At 36.7% G+C, this 22721-nt stretch overlaps 1 protein-coding gene across 1 annotated transcript in view; it reads right to left on the reverse strand.

Moving 5' to 3' along the window:
- The window catches only part of LOC149797399 (uncharacterized), a 59056-nt gene that overhangs the window by 23818 nt on the left and 12517 nt on the right, over positions 1 to 22721 (reverse strand). Inside the window, exons 3-4 of the mRNA XM_089960409.1 lie at positions 9928 to 10218; positions 2436 to 2628 (exon numbers count right to left, since the gene is read on the reverse strand). Of these exons, the coding sequence (XP_089816535.1) occupies positions 2436 to 2628; positions 9928 to 10218 (484 nt within the window). The remainder of the gene's footprint in view (positions 1 to 2435; positions 2629 to 9927; positions 10219 to 22721) is intronic.

Raw genomic sequence — 22721 nt, forward strand, 5'->3', positions numbered from 1 at the left:
GCGTTCTAGTTATAATTTTGAACGATGACTACTGAAGCCTGCATATGTAGCTAGGTAACAGATCTAATAAAGAGAGAAACTGAGTTACTTTACAAACAGATCACTAGCAAAGAAGCAAAATAACTAAAAATAAACACTAAAAGTGCTCTTGAGTGAAATTGTTTACTATTCATAAAATTGCTCAGTGACGTTAACACTGGGCTAGCTATCATTCAGAACCGCTCCGGTGACCTAGTGGTTAGAGCGCCTGCCTCGGACGAGGGAGGTAGTGAGTTCAATCCCCATCCGAGTCATACCAAAGACTTACAAAAATGGTACTAACAGCTGCCTCTCCAGGCCCTCAGCACTAAGAGGTTAGTGTTAGGACTGGTCGGCCTGGTGCCAGGATAATGTGACTGGGTGGGGCATCATGCTAAATGTCTGCGACGTGATGCCCCAGTGCTAGACATCACTATAAACTGCCACACTGCAGACATCGTAGCGATATGACTGAAAAATTGATAAAGTTACGTTAAAAATCAAGTCACACACACGCTATCATTCAGTATAGTCGTTTCTTCGGTAAGGTTAGTTTGCTTAAGCTCTTGTCAACGCTTATTATGAACGCTCTCTATTCTGTAGCAATACAAATTTGCGATGAGCGGAGTATTTCGTTTTTACGGGGGCAAACCAAGCCAAGTGAAAGAAGATCGGCACGTACAGGTTAATTTCAGATAAGACTTGCTGTGGAAGATTATATATTCATATTGCCGTAAATGACATAACGGTATAGATCTAATAAAAGTTGACTACTTACACATATTTTTTGTTTACGTAATTCGCTACAACCTGTGTTCAAGGAAATTATTATAAACTAATTTGTTGCTTTAATATTGGAATGAAGTTGACTTAAAAGATGTGCTAATGGGTTACATTTTGAAGCGATATCGTTTCCCTTTACTTCCATACAAAATATAAATGTCTTTATTTCGATTTAAGTAACAACCTGAAACCCAACAACTCCTCGCTCGACTCATTATTTAACCTTGCACATATTTGAGGATAACAAAATTTGTACGAACTGATTTCTTTCAGACCCTAGCGTCATTTCAACAGTTGGTTCATCCTCCACCCCATGCAAAAATTGAGAAATCCCCAACTAAATAAAAAGTTTCGGAATTTATAACCCATTTTATTTTCAGACAAGAAACTTTGGATTAAGAGCTTCGTTTATTTGAAAATATACATATCATATGGACACGAATGCATTTTTAGAACTCTATGGTCTTAATCTAAGTAATCAAAAAAAAAAAAAAAAAAAAAAGCCAAACCAACAAGGTTAGTAAAATTCAAACAAAAATGTATTTCTATAAAATACGGATTGAAAATTTAAAAGGAGCTTACATTATTGTGATTAAATTTCAAACAACCCTAATACTTCTACCATAAGTCCAAAAGTGTAGTGTTCTCGATGAATTCCAGGTACGGACTGCTTTGATGTACCAATAGTCTTGAATGTGCAGTTGTGCCAACAGTCTTGATGCATCACAATAATATAATCCAGAATGTCTTATAATGAATTTACAATAATCCTTAAATAGTGCTTTAGACCTAACAGCCAATTAGCACTTTGCAATTTCAATGAATAATTTAAATAAATGATTCATCTCAAATTATAAATGAAAACAACTAAAAAACTGATATGATAGGATTGAAGAATTTAGTTTATTTCAGAACCATATAGATATCACCACTTGACCGTATGTCACAAATTCATTTGTTTGAAGAAAAAACTCATTTTATTGGAAAAATACTCCAAACTGTCCAAAAGTTCCCTTTCTAGAACATATACAATTCAAAAGGTCATGTTAACATGTTTGCAAATATTATCTTAAAATACACCTACAATCATGGACAAAAGTTATATACGTAATATGCTGTTTTCAGATGACTCTTACAATCTACAATCATGGATAAAAATTAAGTACACAATATAGATATACATAACGGCTTTTTTCAAGATATTGTTAAAGGATAGTCAGGATTGTATTTGGACGACAAATCACATCAGTTAAATGTACCTTAATATTTGTACTCTTGATCTCACTTTAATGTTTTTGCAACACCTTTGAATATCGCATAGATTTAAACAGCATTACCCGTAGTACATTGCATACACTATACTAGCAGGAGACAGAACATATTTTCTTTATTATAATGGATACCAGTACTATGAACGTGTCTCAAACAACTGAAATAGAACACCTTAGGACCCTTATTTACTGATTCGAAACCACTCCCATCCCCCACATACTAATTTTGCATATTTTAATTGGCGAGCACAGCTTTATTTCTTTGAGGACACACGAGACAGACTCGTATAATACACATCTTGTGTGTGGTTTGCAAACACACAACGAGTTATTTCGAATGAAGAATATAAAAAGTTTCTTCACCAGTTTTGGGATCTGTTTCGGTTTGTATAAGGATCACCTGTCCAGACAGGAGGAAGTACACGCGTGTACCCGGATCACCCTGTCGAATGATGATACGGCCCTTCTCGAAAGTATCAAACACCATGACCTGCGCTAGATCTTGCTTCACTCGAGATGGATAATTGGAAAACAGAGGTAACCTGTCAATGACTTCCTGTTGTAGGAAAGAAAAATGATAGAACGTATACTACACATTTAAGAGACAACGTAAATCACAATCTTGCAAAGCAGGTGTTCTTGGCTTTGATGAAATATGTTGAGTTGTCTTTGGAACTTAACTTCTTATCGCATAGTATCGCATCACGTTTGCATATATTGTAACAATATGTTCTTTCTACACCCGCCTTCCAATATCTGTATTCGTTACACATTACTATTCTATGTACAGCTGAAGCATGACTGTAAGTTTTCCAGTGCTGACTTAATGTTGTAATTATAATAACAGGTCACCATCATTATATGAAATTGTAGAGACGAAAGAAAGATAAAAACATTAAACACAATCTCGCGTCTAATAGTTACGGCAGGTTTTCACTAATGTAATGATTACTTCTTGAAAACAAAAAGATAATCGATAAGAAATGCGTGGTCAACAGTCATGTAGGAACACATATTTACACATGGAAACACAGATGCTACTGTTGATATTGCGTTGGTTCTTTCTAACATTAACCTTCAGCGCATAAATACTAAAGAAAGGAAAACATCGAACAGTTAAAAGTATAGCACGCAGAAAGATATAAGGATTTCTGATAAATCTTATCAGAGACTTTTTTCCTAAAGGTTGTACCACTTTGAGGTTTGTAGAAACTTGTATTAGGCTGCCATACCTTTTTTCAGATGGCTGCTGAGTCGAAGACTTACTGACAAAAAAATGTGATGCCCATCAAGTCTTAACGTCAATATGGACCCAGTTTTTGAGTTGTCTGAGATTTTCGTAATCTTAAGCAACTGTCTTGGCTAAGCACCACCCATCAAATAATTGCTTTTTTTCTCTTGCAAATTCGACATGAGTTTGTCCATTTTCCTTTTATAGTTCCTAAACATTTGTCGTTAAGCCTCAGGTACCAGCTCATAGCCCTTCAAGATGCAATCCTAAACCAGATAACTTACCTTCTACACTATTTACTAAAAAGACCCACAGGCATCCGATGCAAGTTTTGAACTAAAATGTGGCAAAAGCAAGGACATATTTATGATCCGATTGAAGATAGTGAGATTAAAGTCTTCTAACATATATCCTATTAGTCAATTAGATAAAAAGAAGTAAAGTTTGCAACTCATGCATCTTGTATTTTACACATAATCACGATTTCCTAATGCGTTATATTTGATGATATTCAGCATTCAGTGTGCCATTTGAATATGGGGAAATTTTGCTTTTCAACGAGCACTCTCACACATCGTATAAGTTACATATGTGGGAAGATAAGAGTCAGAAAATGTCAAATTGTGGGATTTTCATCTCGTTACTTTCGTGGTTGCCATGTCGGTAAACCAAATCTCGGAAAATCTTTTATCCATACATAATGATACCGCATCATAGACGTCGGTCAGCAACAACAAATAAATAATTGTACCGCGCGTATTTCATTGCGAATGGGAGAATTGGCGGCAGACCTTTATTCTAATCAAAACGCATTGATGGCGATGTCAGGATTAAGACATTTAAACTTGCTTAGATCAGTAATTTTCACTTGTAAATCGATGTTACCATGCTTGCGGGATGCAAATAGGACAAAAGCGCCCATTGGGAACATTGGTTGTCATCATTTTCACATTGAATACTGACCGTTGTGGAATTTACTTTGGTGATGATATAGTTCGATCCGCGTAAAAGTTGGTGCTTGCAATATATAACTGATCTTTCAAAAATATGAAAATCATCCATCCTGAACGGGAATATTTTTCTGACTTCATGATGATCTTTGCACAGTTTTGATTAATATAATTATTGATTTCCGCAGTGTTTTATGGTTCATGATTACACAGGCATCAAAATGAAAACACGGCTGTGATGTTATAGATGGTGAAAGACCATCTTTAGCATCATGACCAGACATGTTAAATACATAATGTACAGAGAACAATGTCAACCTTCAATCCGTACGACAGCGCTGTTTCGCTCATGTGCTTTGAAGTTGATAAAATTCCCAGACGCATGTTTGTTAGAAATTTTTCCAGCGTCTCTGTTTGGTTTATACACGTCTGGGATCATGTTTCATGTAGTCTTGAAGATCACGACAGTGCTAAAGAAACTTATGTTCTGCAACTTGGTGAACATACTCAAGGGCTCCAACCGGATTAGTAGCTGCTAGGCCTCTACGGTTTTGTTCATCATAGATCATGCGTGCAATTTCCTCACGTTTGGCTTAATCTTTATATTTAATAGTGCTGTTGTTGCACGAAGCTGTCTTATATTAAGATGTGGTTTGAATGTGATAAATACTAACATAAGTAAATCTGCCTTTTGTGCCTCATGGCATTTTAGTCCACGTTCTTGCTCAAATTATTTCAATTGGTTTAGAGTTGATCTAACCAGCCGTTGTTCATCTATGTGTCCAGATCACCCGAGAATATCAGCTTCATCGCTTGGTAATCATATCCAAGCTTCTCACCCGATTTGCCTTTTTTGAACCACAGTCAGAAAATTGGCGTATAAGGGGAAATCATTGTATAATCGCACATTCCGTCAATACATTTTCCAATATTTTTACCAGGGTCAGTAACATCAATTGCTTCAATCCTCGTCATTATTTCAGTGTGTTCTATATTCGCCGCGTAGACGTTTCTTCGCTTGCTCGCTCGATAATACTCGCGAAGAGATCTGCATGGATGGTAATGTTGATTATGTGACTCTACTCAGATAACACATTATCTCCTGCTGTACTTACCCTGGTATAGAAGTAAACAGTGCATAATCCATTACCTCCTGCTGTTCTTACCCTGGTATAGAAGGAAACAGTTCATAATCCAGGGGATAGTGGTTAAATTGATGGTCATAAATTGTATGATACTTGTTTTCACCTGAGAAGTTGGATTTTAATGTAACATTACGTTCTGCCAAATAAGCTAACTCACCGTTCCCATCCGGACCAAATAGGCAACTCAGATAACGTTTCCTTTAAGCTGCAGTTGGGAATTATCCCATGTCCGTTATACAGTTGGATACCAACTTGTATACCGGTCTTTTTGCGTTTGGCATCCAATAATTGCAAACATTTTGTGACACTTATACATATAATTAATACATTGATCTCTCTGATTAAACATCAAATTCGTCACAAAGAACCAGCCAGTTTGCTTTCTGCTCATTGTATACTTGTTCACATTTCTTCACAAGGTCGGTGAGTGTGTACACCATTGTTATATTAATACTGAAAGTATTTGTGTAACTGATTTGTGTAACTGATTTATCCATTACTACATTCACTATCAAAGGTGACGTATTCACTGCTCATGTTAATGAATTCATCGGTAAGTTCGCTAGCGTTGTCGACTTGCAGTTTTCTTGCACATTATTAAGCACCTACGTTTCATGCATTTTGTTCTACGCCTGACCGAGTGTACGTCTTTATTCTTCCGATAGAATCCCATGTCGATTAAGTTATCAATATATCTGAATAATCGTACTTCTGTTGATCATGTTTGACAAATATGTATGTTTAATTTAATCGAAATAGAGATTCAATATTCTTTAACGATAAAAACATTGCAATGCTCGGGCAATATAATACCTGCATCATACCTTCTGTTAAAGTACTACACATATCGATCTGCGAAGTTATGCCATTATATTTAAATACTGTAGTAATTCTCTAATTTAACGTTTTCTCACATAATTTGCACTAAATATATTGCATATAAATAGTCACAATAACGTTCCGCCCAGGTAGCTGGTATTTCAAAGACTACACAGCTTCATTGATGCATCGACACGCCCTATCAAAGATGTCGGCAGATACTTTAATATGTATTTAATTACCTGTCACACAAAAAATGCTATGCACAAACATCAGAACGAAGAAGTCCAAGCGTCTCTGCAATTTTAATTAACTTTTATACTCGTAAACCAGTTTCAGTGAAACCTACATTTTTAGAAAATTACTTTAGAGGGTGTATCAAATTCAAGATTTGTGATTGGACAAAGATGTTGGAAGGTTGTTACTTTAATGACCCCTTAAATAAAGACCAACAAACTATTGTCTCAACATCATGATAATTCTAAATATGTTGCAAAGTCATGCATTGTTTGAAGAATTAGCACCATTTTTCTTGTGAAAGTAAAGACGTACTTAAATAAATATACGTGGTTTTCCATTTACTGTGACAATATAAACATCCATTTAGACTTGAACATTCCAGTGATCTGGTACAAGATTATCACTCTCTGATGAGATGAAAGATAACCAAAATTTTGACATTTTCTGGTCAATCTGTATTCGACCCAGGGGCGATTACTAAAGTGTTACATCCAATTTTAATCCAGTCGAGATGAGAGAGAAGGTAGTTTTGCAGAGCTCGGTAAAGTATCATGCAACAAAATACAAAAATGTTAAATTATATCTGAATTCATCTACTTTGCCTTGCCATCTTTAAAAACAGCAACATAATGTCCACAACATGCTATATCTCTTTATTAATGCTCCGTTAAATTCGTCATAAAGGAACGAAACAACAGAACCCTTCCCGTGCTATGTTTCTCTATAGTTACATGGATACAATTCTGATCTGGAACCGCCTAAACTGCAAGAATATTCTGGGTGGTGTGGTGGTGGTGGTGGTGGCGGCGGCAGTTCATGAGTTCCGCCCCTCCATTATAAACACTTACTACACGCTCTACCCGACAACGATATTAATAGAATTGCCACTATTATCTTTTTGGGTCGGTGGGTGGGTGGGTCAGAAAACAATTCATAAAGATGTATATACAAGGATTCTAGTATAATATAGCACGGAGTTGGCAGGGTGGAGGGAGATAATGTTTTCATCCATTCGCGTCCATATAGTCGGCTCCTATTCTTAACATGACTTACCAAGCAAAGTTCTACCAATACCACGCGTGTCAGTAACGTATATAAACTTCTGGTAAATTTAACAATTTATTAGTTATGCTGGTCTCTCAGCACATCAAACAATTACAAAAAATAAACCAATTTTTTTTTAAATTAATAAATAAACGTCAAAGTAAACAACAACAACAAAAACAACAAAATGAACAATAATCATACCAGCAACAAAGGAAATAGGTTAGATGAATGAGTTATATAGTACTTACCTATATATTCGGATACTGGAACTCGGCTCGAGATACGTTATAACAAATCTGTTGTCAGATTTTACTCATCAAGTGGAATTATCCTCTATAATGAAAACTTCAGAATTTCCCAGGGCAATAAAATTTAATAATTCCGACGATATTGCTAAATAATCAAATATTAGTCATTATGTAATAGTATCGGCCCCATTCCAATCTGATATTTATAGGTTACTGCATTTGTATGGGAAAATATGAACGAGTTTTGGGATGGAATACTGCACGACCTTGGGAGTGTAGTATATCCTTCAGACAAAACGAGTTCATATTTTCCCATACAAATGCAGTAACCTTTTTATTACATGCTCATTTTGTATTCTCCCTAAGGTTTAATTATATAAACAAAATACACTACAAGAAACAACGTAAATGAATGAATGCCGTATTCCACACTAAATACACAAGCACAGATTTGTCATTATACAATAACATCATTATTAATGTGCACATAACTCCGCGAAGATAAATTTGAACTTAATCGCGCGCTCGACATAATTTTTGAAAGAAAATGGCGTGTCTAGTTAAAATTGTAACGTGCAGTCATATTGTGAATGAATGCGCATTGCAACAACTTTTCCATTTGATATGGAATGAATATATTTTGGTATTTTGTTTCGATTCGACGATTGTGTTTTTGGACTGGATTCATATGTGCAAATTATACATGAAATACATCGGATTGAAGTGGCGCGGGAGAAGCGTGTTTACGTCTGCAAATGTGTTTCTGTCATTGAATGTTTCAAATCATAATGTGGGAAAAATATGAAGTCTTTCAATTGCAATTATCAAAAAGACGCTATGGAATTTAATACTTATTTCATTTTGAGTGCAGTAAGGAGGATGCAATTGACTTATCATCAAAATTACAGCACAATTTCGAAATGTGTAATCCAGATTGAAAACCTATGACATGGCTCATGTAATTCGGATTTGCAGAATTAAGAAAACACATTGTGAGGAAATTCAGGATGTAAAACTGTAAGTATATTTTATTTTTCTATTCTTATCACGAGCTATAGAAGAGAGTATATGCCGTGTCACTTGTATGTTATTTGTAAGGACCTTATTTTCCGTCTTTTATATAATGTAGCTAGCCTAAATCCGTAACATTGTATCAACGCGGAATGTGCCAAAACAGTTTTTTTTGCAGACCACGAAACATGTTTTAGTTCATTCAGAAACAAATTTAAACAACCACAACGTAAAGAGCCTCTTACGCGAGTGTACATGATTTGTGTACAAATCAAGAGTGCTGGCGTCTGCGTCCATTTTTTTTTACAATAGAAAGTAGTTCCTTTATGCACGTGAATGCTATATGTGCATTGTCGCGCGCGTTCAATATCTGGGAATACTGAACGATTCTGACAATGTAAAGTTAACGGGGAAAAATGAGCATATATATATATATATATATATATATATATATATATATATATATATATATATATATATATATATATATATAATTATTGCCTAACATTTGAATGAATAGGACTACCAGAGATGATAAACAAACAAAAGATACAGTGTTAACAGTCTGCAATCAGACAGCATCTCTTTGGAGATTATTCCATATGTAATAATGGCAACATACTGAAGTTCATGGGCGGATATGCTGATTATTTGAAAGACACGTGAATCTATCAATAAAATCAACTGAATCAAATTAAAGATAGCAAAAATAAAGCATTAGTCACCAAAGTTTAACATCAGTTTGAAACTTTAAAGCGCGTTGTTTGTTCTTGCAAATCATCATTCCATTTCTTCCAAACCTTTAAAAAATTAACTGTCAATGAACTACAATGAAAGTGAACATTACGATATTCGTGTAATGTGTGCGTCACTTAAACCGGCAACAAATCTTTATTCAAGTCACCATTTTCAACTTTTGATATGTCTGGGTGTAACGTAGACAATGCAGATCTGGATATAAACGGATAATCACAAAGACATGTTTAATTAGAGATAATACTAATATCTGAATTCATGAATACAAAATGTATGTAGAAGGAATAATCAAAGTGAGTTGAATTTGGAAAATAGTCATAAACACACTGTTTGTTCACTTTTCAGTAACCAATTAATTTACTATTCGTCCATACCCGCTTCCCTGTTTAAAAAAAAAAAATGTCATACCAGAAGGATCCGTTCATCAGCCTTGGTTCTTTCTTTAGGATCTTTCCTGAAAATAATCCTGACCCGGTCAGACAGTTTTCCAAAGGTCGTGATGACCTTTTTACTGTAGCCAGGATCAAAGATAAAGACGCTGCCCAGACTATCAACGACTCGGAAAGCCTGGTTCATTTCCTTCTCTTGCGTTGACACTTTTGACAGCTTGAGGAGAATTCTTACGCAGTTCCATTTTCTCATTAGTCGCTTGAATTTATTCCGCAGAGCTTTCTTCCGTTCTGAGCATGGCATTCCCTGCTGGATAATAAAACAAATTAATGATTTTTTTGCGAGAAGCTGAAGCAAATTATTTTTTTTGCAGTCTATTTCACTTTTCCTTCTTGCTACTTCATTTAGAATACAACAGGTTATGCTCCACACTTGCAACAACAAAATTCATTTCCTCGCTCATATATCGTCTGCCTGGGGCTCAACCTTTGCAGTAAAAACTTCCGAATGCTGTGATTGTTTTAATAAACCAAAATAATAATATTCTGCACCATTTAATTCCAACTTTTTAACTACATGAAAATGCTTTAAATTATACTTAAGATTTGGTTCTTTCGTAATTTTATATTTTGACCAACTTATTTTCCTTCACTTATATTCATATGTAGATTTGGTATGGTAATGAGTAGTTTTCCTGACGAAATTGAAAGAAAATTGGACATTTTAAACTTTTCAAAATTCACCTCCGATGTTATATACATACCTTTGCTTAAACGCATAGTTTCGAGTTCGAATTCCAGCCCTACGGTACTCATACTGAGCCATAGACTGAACCTAGTCAATGTTTAATGCTTAAATAATCCTTAACCGATCGATCCAATACAAGATAAGCATATTATGGTTTATTTATTACATGCATATGGTCTCGTAAACGAAATATAGGATTCACATTTTATTTAGAATCTATGTAAAATAGTAAATTGTGGAGTGGAACCCTAAGACCGCTTAATAATTCCTCTAGCACTAACATTTGGGTTTTTTTCTCGTCCTTTTGTTTATTTTTGCTTCTTTTTGCAATAAATGGAACACAATTTTACACACTTTGGTTATGTTTATTCTTGTTACAAAAAATAATATTCATTAGGTCGATTACTGACTTTTTTTACGTATTCTGATACTTTTACACTAAAACTTTACTGAGAAAAGCAAAAGATTGGACATGATTTGATATACTTTATAAGAATATGTGACGGTGCAAACTTTTGAAAAATAATTTATGTTGTGGTCATATAGCCATTAAGACAGACGTATGGGCTAGGCTTGCAATAACTTGGCAGCTTGTACTGTCTACCCTCCTTTCGATAACGGTCAGACAGATGAAATAAGCCAATGCTAACGTAAGTTCAAATAGCAGAAAATGACATAATTGAGACAAGCCAAAACAAACATTTTGGGAAATATTGGGCCATTTGAAACAGGAGTCATAGAATGATATTTTCCAGATTGGTTATTAATAAAGACAGTCTAAAGAGAATTTGCTTTTAGAAGAAGTGATCCTGATTGACTAAGGTGGCGCTATACAGTTTCGCATTTTGCATAGGGATAGAATTCTAAAGAAAAAGAATTTCATCGACTTTCCTCACTGGTTATATTGGCTATCTAAACAAAAACCTTGTATATCTTAGGTATAATTCAAAGAACATTTAATTACCTTTATTTTGGTGTATGATTGATGGGTGTTATATGGGCTTCAGAGTATACAGATTGACCTTAATCCAAATGTGCACCTTAAAAAAAAGTGCTAGCTCCACTTGGTCATTTTCACTTCCTGAACTTCAGAGGTAAATTGTATAAAAAAAGAGCGGATAACATTTTTTTTTTACATTTTATATATTTGGTAATTCATTCATTGCGCTTTCAGAAGCTGGTATTGTCTAGTCTGGCAAAATTCATTTTCCCTATTTGAATTGCTGCTATGGATATTGTACTTTTGACTGATTCAGGCTGACGTTTTAGCACAAGGGATCAGTCATTTTAGTTAGCAGTGTGCTTAGATCATGTACAATTTCCAAAAGTACAATATCAACAGAAATATCATCCATATTACATTAATATAGCAGAGGTATGCCACCATTCTCTCCACTGTGCATGTTTTAAATGCAAACAACTTCACCTTACATACGTTACTCTCTCAAAAGTACATCCTAACTGGTGAGCGCTCCCTAAGCTAAACGAGGGGTGGGTTTGCTCCCAGAGGAAATTTTATCATTTAAGTATCATGCATGGAAGTTGTAGGCAGTCCAAGTTTTAATGCCGAGGGGAAGCATGCGAGGAACTCCGATGATAGCAGTTAATAAGTATTTTAAGGTTTATTTAGAAGTATAGACCAAAAAGCTATTCCGATTGCAAAACAATTAGGTATGAAATGCATAAATGAATGAAAATTTCAACCTGGGATTTTTAGCACGTTGATTAATGTAAAACGGCGATGAAGCATTTTCTTGTGTAATTCCGCTATCACATATTTTCGGGTTCTGCAGACATGATAGAAAAGTTATTTTCTGTGCTAAACACACAATAATGCTAGTTTGAAAAGCAACCGACAACGATGCAATCTGTCGAATCAATACAGATGATGCTGATAAAGTGAGACTCACAAGACTTTCATTGTGGATGCCAACGAAATCGCCATCAGTTGTTGAAGAATAGCAGCTGCTCTCTTTCATGGATATCAACGGCAAATCAACGCTGTAATGGTTGACTATGACCACAGACAGTGTCCAGAGTAATGTTGCTGGGTTATTCTCATGGCAGATAACATCACAGCAGTGAGTGTCGGCGCCACGATATATATTTATAGTGTTCCAAGAAAACTCAAGAGTAGACTCACAAGAGCCATATCCATTGGTGTTTGATACTATCGGAGTGAGGAAAGTTTATCTGAGAATAAATGAACATCTGGAACCATCCGAAAAAGTGTTATTGAATTTTAAAAACAATTATGTTGCGCGCGCTAATCATCGGCTAATGTCATTTGCGGAGCATGATCAGAATGTTGATTCTGGTTTGCAGATATCTCAGCGTGATTTATCAACGCTTTATTCGATCTATTATTTCTCACTGTAGACTTAAATTTGTTTAAACAATCTGTCGTCGACATACACTTCCGAACTTGTGTAGCACTATTACCAGCTGGTGGTTAAAGAGCAATCGCTGCCATACTGTCAGACAAAACAATGTTGCTTGAAGGTGCCTGGTTGACGAATGAGAGTGATTGATGCGCCCGTAGAAAACTTATAAATGTTTTCTGAACATGCACATATTGTCCAAACATATAATTGGATCTCAGCAGATCTGTAATTAGATCATTAATGATGTTATAATGTCATATCATCACGTCAGTGTTACTCTGACAGTTGGTCAGATTAAAAAGCTGCAATCCGCATCGAGGAAGAATTCTGGGGCAAATACAACTCTGAAATCAGCGACGTTGCAGGGCACAGATAAATTATAATTGACTGAATGTCAGCTCAAACACCACAATGACGCCATGAAATCACGAACTGGCGTTCGACTTGATCTTTTTGCGAATGAGATCAGAGACACAACAAAAATCGGCGATATATTTTCGTTTTTAGTGGTGTTACCATTGCTAATTGCAGTAGCGGCTTCAGCTGTTGAAAAGCAGCTGAATTTTGTGCTGTTGGAACGGCTGCCGGCATGACACTTAAGAAAGCAAAAGGACTCGGCATAAACACCTCAAAAAAGGGACCCGGTCTAAGATTGCCAGGAACTCTGTATCGTCAAGGTCTGAGACTGCAGGGGATGTTGCGTTATAACTCCCCATGTCCAATTTTGATTTACTTGATGCTGATCGACGATTAAAGATAAAAAAAATCTTCAGGGGTGTTTTATTGCGTTATCAATTATCGTGAAAACCAAACCATGTTGAAACCGGAATCATTAATCTCGATGAAAGTACTGCACCATGTACTCGCTGGGTTGCATCCGTTGCTGATCCTCATGGAATTATTTCTCTTGATTAGCATGGATTTGAGCCACCAAAATAATTTTTATGCTATAGTGGCGTAGCCGGTGACATACCAATCTGGTATGCAGCATTACCAATACAGAAAACAATGGATCCACCAATATGCGGTCCAGAAGTGCTTTTGGTACTAAATGCCATGTCAAGCTCATCACCTCCGCCGCATAAAGTCTTGCATGAGTATACTACCAGACTGCATCGATTTAAACAGGTTCATGGTTTATAATGGTAGCTATTTACGGAAGATCTGGTAAGTGCCCTGGTGAGGTTTATATAGGTATGTGAGGAAATATGAACTTATTGATCTTATTGGTCTCACCGGGGTTGATTTGAATGAGGTTGCTATTTTTCAGGATCAGCAATGACAGTTAAAGACCAGCAATATTATTAATGTTAATATTATACTGATAGTTTTAGATCCAACCAACGGTGATATCTACCGGCGACGGAAAAATAAAAAGCTCGAATATATCAGTTGCAGAGTTTCTTAGATATGTTGCTATATCAGGTGGCTCAGTGACCGGTTCACTCATCAAAACTGGGAGAACCGAAATTAGCAGATGACGTCGAAACAAAGAAGTACGTGGACGACTGTAATGCCATGGTAACGACCTGGTCAACAACGAATAATATGTTTATCGAATTACGGGCTGAGTATGCTGTTCATATAACCGCGTTTATGAGTAATCTCAGAAAGTATCAGATTATTATTCAGGTCGTCATGATTTGTTTGTGGAAATCCAACAGTTGTCAGCACTAAGATCGCTGACGTTCGCACACAACTTAATGATATAGTTGGCGTTAAACCCTCAATAGGAATGATTTTCCTGTCCATCTCAGACATATCAAAATCATTTAAAGAATTTAGAGAAGAGATCACATGGATAAATGATAATCTTATAAATACCGATAATACTATTGATAATCTGAACACTAAAATGAACAATGTACAAGAGATTTTGAAGAGACCATTTCTACTCGATTCATTTACCATCATTCCCGGGGAGGGTAACGTTAGTTTGTTGAGAGTCTCGTACGGTGTGAATTTGTTTTCAAAAAATATTTCAGAGTATCTGTAGCACATATTTCTTGCAAGGAAGAGGATGGTTATGATGCTAATAGAGCAGATATAAACGTCATTGAAGTAAAGTTTGTAAAGGGTAATCATGGGGTGATTATTTCATATAAAAAAACTATCATTTTCAGGATAAATAACCTGAGTGAGAGTAGCATAATATACAGAACATTACCTAAATTTACAAAGAAATCTGAGACTATTCAAGTCATTGTTTTTGTTGAGAAACCGTTATTGACCGGGCCACACTAGATCACAGATAAGTCATTAAACAGGTTAATAGTTTATAATGGTATATATTTACGTAAGATCTGCTAAATAAAGCCTCAGAGTGACATTGATTTATCAAAATATGCAACACGCGATCAATTGGCTGATCTTCTGCGTCTCGCCGATTTTGACATAAATGAGGTTGTTGTTTTTCATGACCAACAAGAACGGTTAAAGACGAGCAATGTCCCGTTGACAGATATTATCATTGGTGTTTCAGGCGCGACCGAAGATAACTAGTTGGTGTTTACTAAAACCGGTAAGACTAGAGAATCGAGGGAATAAATTTTAACAATCACGTGAGAGATTGCTGGACATATTAGAAGAATCGGAGACGTATTGTATGGCGATCTCGGCTTGAGCGTAAGTACAATTATCCATGCAAGAGAACCAACATCAGATGATGACGTGGAAACAAAAAATACGTGAACAACAACAACAACACCACGATCATAACTGAGATCATTAAGTACTTTGCTAAAGCCTGTGATACAATGATTGGCGATCTCCAAATGAGCGGAAATAGCATTGCAAATTTGAGAGAACCAACATCAAAAAATGACGCTGTAACGAAGAAATACGTGGACAACAGCAACATCCCGATGATGACATCGTAAAGGAAAATCAATGATGGATTGACCACTTTCACATCTGAATATACTAAACAAGTAACCGCATTTGAAAATTTTCGTAGAAACATAAATAGGCCCATAGATTATGGAAATCCAACGGTCATCGACATTAAGCTCGCTGAAATCGGCACACGCGTCGTTGGCAGCTCCGAAAAAAATTAAAGCGATTTAAGACTGTGTTGTTCATACAATTCCATCAAACATTCCACTCAGATTACCGGGGTGTACAGGCTCTCCGTCTTTTAGCGCAGCTCAATTTAGGATATTTACGACATATCTATTGCGTCATTCCACCGATAGATTTTCTGGAACCGTCTCAGTCGTGTTAAATCAAAATGTAGAGGAAATATTCATACTGGATCCGGAAAACAAAATCCTTACCGCAACGACATACTGGTGGTGTATGGAATTCGTCGCAAAATTACCTCAGTAGATAATTGAGTATATACCATAATGAATCCCACATCGCTGAAAGAAATAATCGACGAGCACATGATAAAATAAACAACAAACTCGCAAATGAATCACCGTGATCGACAATAATGTATACGCGGTTTCCTCGCTGGTCACTGAAATAACGATGTTAATCGGCACATTATCAGCGACGCGCGTGATACCGTCTGTATTTGGAATCAGCTTCTCTGTTATTGTTGGTGTTGCTGGTATGCTCAATATCATCGCGAAAAAATATACACATGTGCCAGTAAAAAATTGCACGAGCACACATAAATAACTTACGCGGCGACATATGCGTGCATAAATATAACATCAATAATGTCAGTGGGGTAAACGACGGTGCAATATCAGACAATGAACATGATGCAGTTAGAAATATATATTATTGGTATCAGAGGAACACCAACATACCGTTGCCGACGCCACATTTAGAATCCGCCATATAGATAATAATGACCGCAGAAATAACCACAAGACTAAATCAGATCATCGCTAACACAACACCGCCGACGACCACATTGATAGGAGCAACGTCAAGGCAGCCGGATTTCGATATTGGGTTTCCAACTCCCATAAAGGTTCATAACGGTCGGTCACATTAAATTGCACTGGTACAATTACGACTTTGTTATTGTTAACCAAATATCAGAAACAATAATTGACTCGTTTTCTTCTATAAAATCAGAGTTGAAGGCCCCTTCGCCAAGTTAACCGCTTGTTTTCCAACAGGATCATATTAAATCGAACAAATCGCCGTTGACAAAAATGAGTCCTCAATCAGAACTGTGCTGGGATGGCTGGTGGTAAACCTATTACCATCTGATGATGGAAAACTCCTCCGATATGACAACGATCTGGATGGTATTGGTCGTCATGTATCTCCGGGTATTGTCAACATCACATTAACGGCCTCTGTAAATCTAGACTGTGACGCAGTCGACGGTAGCTATACCGCGTCTAGGCAAGCGTTACAAGGGCAATCCAAGGTGGGATATGTTCCTCACAGCTTTTCTCTGGATGTTACACCGGATCATTTGATTGTGTTGGTGTCCGTTCATCCTGTTTATTTACGATGCCATAATTCATCGCCGTCACGAATACGTTTTCGTCTAACCGACCAAAACGTTAATTTATTGGACACACATGGTAAAGAATTGACCGTTAGTTTGTATGCGAGTGACAGACCGTGAGGCCTCTCTTGGCCAGTGACGAAAAAAAAAAAACGAATAGTTTTTGTGGTTATTTTTTGTTGTTGTTTGGGATATTCCTCCTTGGGGAATGCTTCTCGTTTTGCGGGAATCTTAGTAGATTCCAGTACAAGTTTGTTTTAACTGTCTCGCACGAGCAATTACGACCGCTTGAGTTTCATATTGTTGAGATAAATTTGATCGTATGTTCTCATTGGCACTTGTCAATGGAGCAAATTTAGCCAAATCATGCAGTTTGTGTAAATCCGCCAATGACAATTCCATTTCGCGTTGGAGTAAGTTGATAAATCTATCCTCAACCGCGAGTGTATATCTGTCCTCATCGCGTCGCTGCTCTATCATCTCAAAATCATCGTTGATTTTTTCAACATCGATTTGCATCACTAGGCCATCTTGCTGCAATTGCTAGATCGTAGAGATCATCTAATTAATGTTTTCCTGGTTCATTATACAACAAATGCATTTCTTTATAAATCTTTTTAACGAGACTAATTTGATAACGTTTTGCCGGATTGTGTAAACTTACCGTGATGAATTCATGCAGAGTTTTCTGAGCATGTGCGAAGAAGCATATCCATGTCACTGGTACACCATGTCTGATGAATATTCCGAAGCCTATGTGTACTGACACCGTTAATAAACAGAAAATTACAGTTATATTTAATTACTTTGGGAATCTGAGTATACTGCTGGGTGACATAAATGACATTTGTGTTTTTATATCTGCCCCATGAAAATATTCTGGTCGGGTTTGCTTGTTTGTACACCATGATATGATCGTAAACCATCAGATTGTTGCTATCCCCGTTAAGATCCTCGACAGACGGTGCTTCATCGATGTCTGTGTTAAATTCAATAACATCGTTATTAGCCGCTGCAGATTCATTAAATTCCTTAAGAACATTATAGCATCGTTGGTCATCCACCGATGGCACTCTTAAATAAAGTTTGTCCAATTTGAGTCTCCTCATTAACAGTTTGAGCAGCAACTGAGTTTTATCCTACCCAGATGGACCAATTAAAATAGCTCGAATGTAATTTGGTAACATTGGATGATGCTTGACCGATGCTTACTCACATGTCGTTGAAAAGTCAATCACGTCCATATTGTACAAATATAATATTATTTATAATCACAAGATTATATTGTGATAGATGCAAGAGAATCAATAGTACAACCACGCTGACAAAAAAAAAAAACAAAACAAAAAAAAGAAAAAAAAAAACATGCCGGCACTTACAGGTAGATGTGTAAAATGCGGCACAAAAATATATGTTTGTGAGAATTCCAGTTGCAAAATAAAGGTGGTGATATTGCTTTGGCACTCGGGAAAACACATGGAGCGGCTAGGGCTTAGTATCCTGGGTAAAAAGTTCTTCCAGGATACAACTGTTGTAGTCCTGGAACTCGCCTTGATATTAGACGTGACGAAAAAATCAAACAAAACCATGCCAATTTCTGGTAAATGCGATTTATCAAGCGTGCCATGTTCATGATGTTGCGTATAAAAGTCCAAATCTATATCAACGACATATCTCGGAGGTCGAGATGATTCATACACTGATTTTGATAAAGAATAAAAACATACGAGAATCACTCGCGAATGGGTTGTTTAGATTGGCGATGAAAGGTAAAATAGTGTTGGGATCTAGCAATTGAACACAAATAATTACATAATAGAGTCGATTTATTAGAATCCATTTGGATACTGGATTGGGCCAGCAGCAATTAAAAATCTAGCTGATGCAGCAAACGAACTGTATTCCAAGAATGGTTTTCACGACAGGCCATATGGCAAATTTATCTTCCACGTCTGAAAACATTTAGCATGGACGGTTTGATGCCAGCACACCCAACGAAGTTCATCAGGTAGTATCTTGCTTTTATCGCATGATGTGTATAAACGGCACACATACAAATACGTATTCATTGACGCAGATGTTGCAAGCAGATACAAAAAGGCTGAACCATAATCGTCTAAGACAGCAATTTATCAACGTGTAGCTCTGAATTTGCCACAATTACACTAGCTATAGTTCGATCCTGGCAAAGAATTTATCGGTTCAGTAAAGACACTCATGCAACAACAACTCGTTAAGATCAGATATGGACACCCCCGATACATCGCGATCAGGAAATCATTGAACGATTTAATCAAACACTTACACAGCGACTCTTTAGACATTAATATTCCAAATAATTATTGTACTTTCAGGACGAATCTTGTGAATGGGTTGAGAAACTACCTCATGTGGTGTCCGTGTAAAACAACGAGGTCACGAGTGGAATTAACATGAAGCCTGTCGACGCAATGGCGAAAAAACACATACCACAACGAAAATCACCAGATCAACTACAACACCCAGTGTTTGGGAGTAAAGTAACAGTGAGGTATTTATGAACCTGGTAATCATGAGGGTGGTGCAGCAAGACCAACTGATCCCGTGTGGAGTGTAACAACACATACAATTTCCAGCGTGGTTAGAAGTTTAATATATAGTACGCAGCCACCTATCTATAGAATAGATACAACAACTCCGCAACGTAGATTTGTGCGTGAACAATTACAGGCAATTCCTGAAAACACCAAGTTACCAGCAAATTGGATACAGCGTCGCAGACGCTAGCGGGTATTTGTGTTATATGTGTGTAGAATCCCCACACGCGCCAACAAAAAAAAAAAACGCTAACAAGAGTCACACGCGTTGAAGAACGAAGGTCCTCTGCGTCTGTTACTTTCAAGATACGTAAGAGAGACATTTTCGCGTGTTTTTACTATCGATTATATCCATGGTAAATTGTCATATGTCATTAGGAAAATATTGCCGCAACATTATTGTGTTACACCAGGCGCAGTGATTATTTTGTCGTTTTTTCAGCCTCATGACAAATTCCACATCCAGATCAAAATGACGTGATTTTTTTTTTGTCATCTCTCGCTCAATTTGTCAATTTTTTGTTGACTACATTTATCATTTCTGGTGATGCTGTTGTTGTTTATGACACTGTTGGCAACTTGAACACAGAGACAACCCTGTGTAACTGAGACATTTTTTTTTACTCTAGGTACAGCCAGATAAACTAAATTTGACCATTCGATACGACCATCGACAATCCAGATATTGGTATCTGGTATTGTTAATCCCTGAGACGAATGAATTATTATTGTAGATCTCAGAATCCATAACCATGGATTTAACAACAATGTATGTTCTACAATCTCTAGTGGAATCTCGACGATATCATTAAAAACGAGCTTCTGAAATATCAACAAGTATATTTTGTTTTCGTGTATCTGTTCATTGATAAAATAATGGAACTAGTTGTTCAGGAAAGTTTTCCGTGGGTATTTCAATTCATTTACGCTTAAGTGAATCACGAACGTTTTCCGGGATACAACTATTAGATCATTTTGCGCGACATGAATTTTATCTGGCTGTTGTCTGATTAGGGATTTTAACCGTAGTAATGTTAAATCATGTGATCGATGATCATACAAATTTCTTCGTGGTAACCAACGTAGTTGCTTAATCAACCATGTGGAGATTCTCCAGTAAATGGCGGAGGCTATCCATCACAGCCACACATGATAATTGTGGTAGATTTTGTAAAATTGTCGTCTAAAACAATATTCGATAAAGTCATCAATACAGATTACGTACAGATTTGTATTGTAATTCCTGACAGTATGAAAATCAAAATGTATAATTTTGCATAGATTCTTATATGGGTGCTTCTATGGTATGATAAATGATGGTCTTGTGATTGATCATCTTAAGTCTGACAAAAAGATAATAGGATTGAAAACCTTCTTTCTATCACATCGATAAAGAATAGCAAACGAGTAAAAATGATAAATATAAAAAACGCATTGACCAATTAATTTAAATAATCTTGACTACGTAAGAAAAAAAGGAATTTCCTTCAGTGCCCGCTGCAGGAAAATATTTTTAATATTAATCCCGGAGCTTTGCATTACATAGCGAACGGCATAAGATATTCAGCTACATCGAAGAGGCTGAACCGAAGAATAAAATTTCAGCATATTGATATAGCAACAACTACATAGTCAAGATATTTTGTCTATACTTGCGACCTTGTATATCTTTTTGAGTGATTTTCACTTGGTTTTCTCGCCATATTCCTCTGTTCCACCCCATGTGTTGTTGAAATAAAATAAAAATATTTACATTTTATAGCACAAAAAACATACAGTTCATGTCACTGCCCGTTGTCATTCCAACGGTTCCATGTATATTATGGCGTCATTTGTTTCACTCATGTCTGACGCCCCTTTGGTCGGTTGACCCCCTGTGCTGGTAAGGGACTGAGACGTGCCTTTGCTGTGATCCGTCCATTCGGAAGAAAGAACCATATTCTGAATTTGTGAAATTCAAGGGTAAATTACTTTAGTATTCTCTTGTAAGAAGGGTTTATTAGGTAAGCCCGTAAAAGTAGCTACGCCTTGTTTGTTGTGTAATATTTATGCTGAATTTCGGGAAGAAATTCACTATTGTACTGCCCATTTATCATTTGTTTGTGGAAGGGAAAGTCTGGTTTAAGTGAATCTACAGATGGGTTAATACCAGAGTATCTAAATACGTGTGGATCTATTTTGAGTAGGGCAGTAAGAGAAGAGAGAGAATAAAAACTTTAGTTTCTGTGACACCGTATAAGCAGATCAGGATGGCGACAGATACACAGTTAGTAGGTGAATTTAAGGCAACTGGTAAAGACGAGTTAGGTCATGGACTTGTTTTACTAAATTTAGTGGAGCAAAGTGTTAGAGAACACAAAGAACAAGCGGCAGAGCGACAGAAAGAAAAAGAAAGAGAAAGGCAACGGAGCGTGAAAGGAGACATAGATCGAGTTGGCCAGACTGCAGGCCGAGGAAAGTGCAAGGGAACGCGAACACACGTTAGCCGCGGAGAGGCTAGGGATAGATGCCGCGGCCAGACGGGGTGAAGACTGAATAAACGTTCAAATCTCACAAGTGAGCAGTCTGAAGACAGACGACCAATACAGATCATCATTCCCATGTTGGACGAAAAGGAAGAAATCACTGCCAAATTGTTGACACGATTTGAAATGTTTACACTGGATTATCAAGTACACAAAGACC

This window comes from Sinohyriopsis cumingii, chromosome 6 (assembly GCF_028554795.1).
Source record: "Sinohyriopsis cumingii isolate HCF-2022 chromosome 6, ASM2855479v2, whole genome shotgun sequence".
Taxonomy (NCBI): domain Eukaryota; kingdom Metazoa; phylum Mollusca; class Bivalvia; order Unionida; family Unionidae; genus Sinohyriopsis; species Sinohyriopsis cumingii.